This window comes from Triticum aestivum, chromosome 1A, assembly GCF_018294505.1.
Source record: "Triticum aestivum cultivar Chinese Spring chromosome 1A, IWGSC CS RefSeq v2.1, whole genome shotgun sequence".
Classification (NCBI taxonomy): domain Eukaryota; kingdom Viridiplantae; phylum Streptophyta; class Magnoliopsida; order Poales; family Poaceae; genus Triticum; species Triticum aestivum.
Window position 1 is genome coordinate 581,027,310 of NC_057794.1, and position 2,713 is coordinate 581,030,022.

The 2,713-nt window shown below is 54.3% G+C and overlaps 1 protein-coding gene across 1 annotated transcript; it reads right to left on the reverse strand.

Moving 5' to 3' along the window:
• Positions 1-247: 247 nt before the first annotated feature.
• On the reverse strand, positions 248-1,642 carry LOC123182410 (uncharacterized). Its single transcript, XM_044594965.1, has one exon. The coding sequence runs from the start codon at positions 1,517-1,519 to the stop codon at positions 620-622; it is 900 nt and encodes a 299-aa protein (XP_044450900.1). The 5' UTR covers positions 1,520-1,642; the 3' UTR covers positions 248-619.
• Between the last annotated feature and the right edge of the window lie 1,071 nt (positions 1,643-2,713).

The following is a 2,713-nucleotide window of genomic DNA, read 5'->3' on the forward strand; positions in this document are numbered from 1 at the left end:
TAGTAGTTTATTTTATTAAGATAGTGTTATAATCTTCCAGCAAGAGATCCTCAATAAATGAAGGTCCTCTGCCGAGCCACAAGCCGTAGCTAACTCAGAACAATTATACCTTGTCAGACAATCTGCAACGCTGTTCTAAAAGTTTCTGAGGAATAAACATTATCGATCGTAAGGGACTTGACTTCAGCTACTAAGTGACCAAAAACCGATATATCTAAACAAGAACTGGAAAGACCATAAATCAATGTGATCGATAGAACGCTGGTCTTGTTTTCTCTTGAGCTTTTCTAGAATTATTTGAGATCGCCATATATCCCACCACACAAACATAAAAAACTACGGTGGATTTACAAAGAAGGCTTGTGTTTAACTACATTTGTAGTTACTCTAAATAAAACTACATTTGTAGCATACCTCCCAAAAAAATACTACAGTTGTCGTAGCAGTAGCGACCGCTGACTCGTCTCATCCCATTACTTAATTAACCACTCACCGATAATGGCGAATCAATTACATTTACGTACAAGGGACTGACCGACTGAGTCACGTGACAAGCATGGCGTGCACGTGCGATCTCTGGCAAACCAGCCTTCGTGCGCTGTTCCGACGCCTTGCTGGCTCAAACCGCCACCCCGGACCCAACCACCGGTCGTTGGCCGCCGGTTTCCGTCGCTGCCGCGAGGTAGGCGGCGCAGACGGGCCGTGCCGGCGCCCCGAGCGCCGCGTCCACCGCGGCGTCGCTCCACCGGTCCCTCATTGCCCTGTTCAGCCGCGCCACGAACCCCGCGCGCCGCCGCTCCAGGTGCTTCAGGAACCGCGGCGAGATGCAGTGCGTGTTCGACGCCGATGCGTGCTCCTCCGCCGGAGACGACGGCTCGTCCGGGATGGCGGTGGCGAGGTACTCCACCATGGACTCCGTAACGCGCGCCGGCGCGGCGCCGCGGCCGTCCCACAGCCACATGCGCGCCACGGCGCGGCGCACCGCGGAGGCGACAGCGTCGGCGGCCCCGGCGCTGCTGCTGCCTCCGGAGGACGGCGACAGGAGGCGTGGGCTCAGCGAGATGACGTACTCCACGTCCGTGACAGCGTCGACGGTCGCGTCATCGGCGGTGAGGTTGCCGCCGGCCATCAGCCGCACGGTGACGCGGGCGACCCGGCGGCGCGGGAACGAGGGGTCTGGGAAGAGCGTCTCCTCGACGCGGCGGCTGGCGCGGTGGAGCACGCGCTCGGCGCGGCCGTTGGCGACGAAGAGGAGGTCGAAGCGCCGGCCGGCGGCACCGGCCGTGCCACCGCCCCGGACGACGTCGATGCGGAAGCCCTTGGACGCCTCGTGCTGCGCGAACAGCGAGACGGCGGCGACGAGGGCCACGGCGAGGTAGCGCGCGGCGATGCTCCGGCCGGATGGCGAGGCGCGGGAAGGGGAGACGTTGTGGGCCGTGCCGTGGCTGTCATCGTCGACGGTGATGGACGTGGAGGAGGAGGCGGCGGTGGAGACGGGGAGGAGGAGCGGGGCTTCCATCGGTGACTAACCGGCCGGCGGAGACAGCAGAGCAGAGCAGGAGCTAAGCTAGGCTGCCAGCCAGCTATGGAGGCAGTGGAGGTTGGGATTGATTATTGGGCCGTGGCAATAATGCGAGCTTTGGCGCGCTATTTAAAGCCGAATTTTTTCAGCTAACGTCCCAACGGATCGGCCTGAATGATTTCTTTACTGTAATTTATTTATTTTGTTGAAAGGCCTAAATGATTGACGTGAGTCGGTTATGTGTCAGGTTCTTCTTCTCTCGAACCTGCTCTGCTCGTCAGATTTTTCTGCTGGTGTGCATCCGGCAGCCGATCGACGTCAGAATTAATCTGTCCGTGTCGATTTCCACGGTTCGTGGCAAAAATCTTGGTCTTGTTGTACATGTATGTGTCCAGGCTAAATTGACGGTGGGCCTCTGATTTTACGTCGTGAAGACAAGTAAGTAGCTCAGTCGAGTGGAGTATCTGAACCGGGGGTCGCGGCACCACATAATTTACCGGCCATTGCGCATCACGCCTGAGCTCGACCACGAACTAGATTCTTGGCTCATGCATGCTCGTAACTAGGGCACCGTTAAACAAAGGGCCGTCAAGCATGATTGCCCGCAAGGCTTCTTTAATTAAGTTTGCTCAAACAAAGCTCGTTTTGTTTTTGAGAAATTTACAAGGGCCTCCTGCGATTCCATTTAGGAGTAATAGAAACCAACAAGGTCTTTAACACAAACTACAATTACCAGCTTACTGACTCAAGGTCGACGACGTGCTAGGACAGGTTCAAGCATCATTGGACATGCACATACTGGCTAACCAAAAGCATATACGTACCAAACTTAAGATCTTGAAAGGAGCTGGAGTAGATCTTCAGACAAAGCTTGTGATATAGGAGTATGCATGTACTAGTATATCCAGTCGATTAGCATGATTGCATGGGCTCCATTTCGCCATTTTGGCGCCCAGCCTGCACTACTGGTTGAAGGATAATACTACTCGTCCGGTCGTCCCATGTGTCTCGGTCGGTACCCGAACCGCGCATGCATGCCAGCACGCACCACCACCCTCCACTTGCCACATGCATCGAGTCATCAACTAGTATATTGTAGTCTAAATATTTTTGATAATTCTTCACAAATCCTCATGCGGCCCTAAAATTTTAGGAATGATTTGTTTTATGTTTTTAAAATGATTTTAATTC

Bases quoted from the DNA above. Each gene is read 5' to 3' on its own strand.
- LOC123182410 (XM_044594965.1), bottom strand. From the start codon at position 1,519: ATGGAAGCCCCGCTCCTCCTCCCCGTCTCCACCGCCGCCTCCTCCTCC.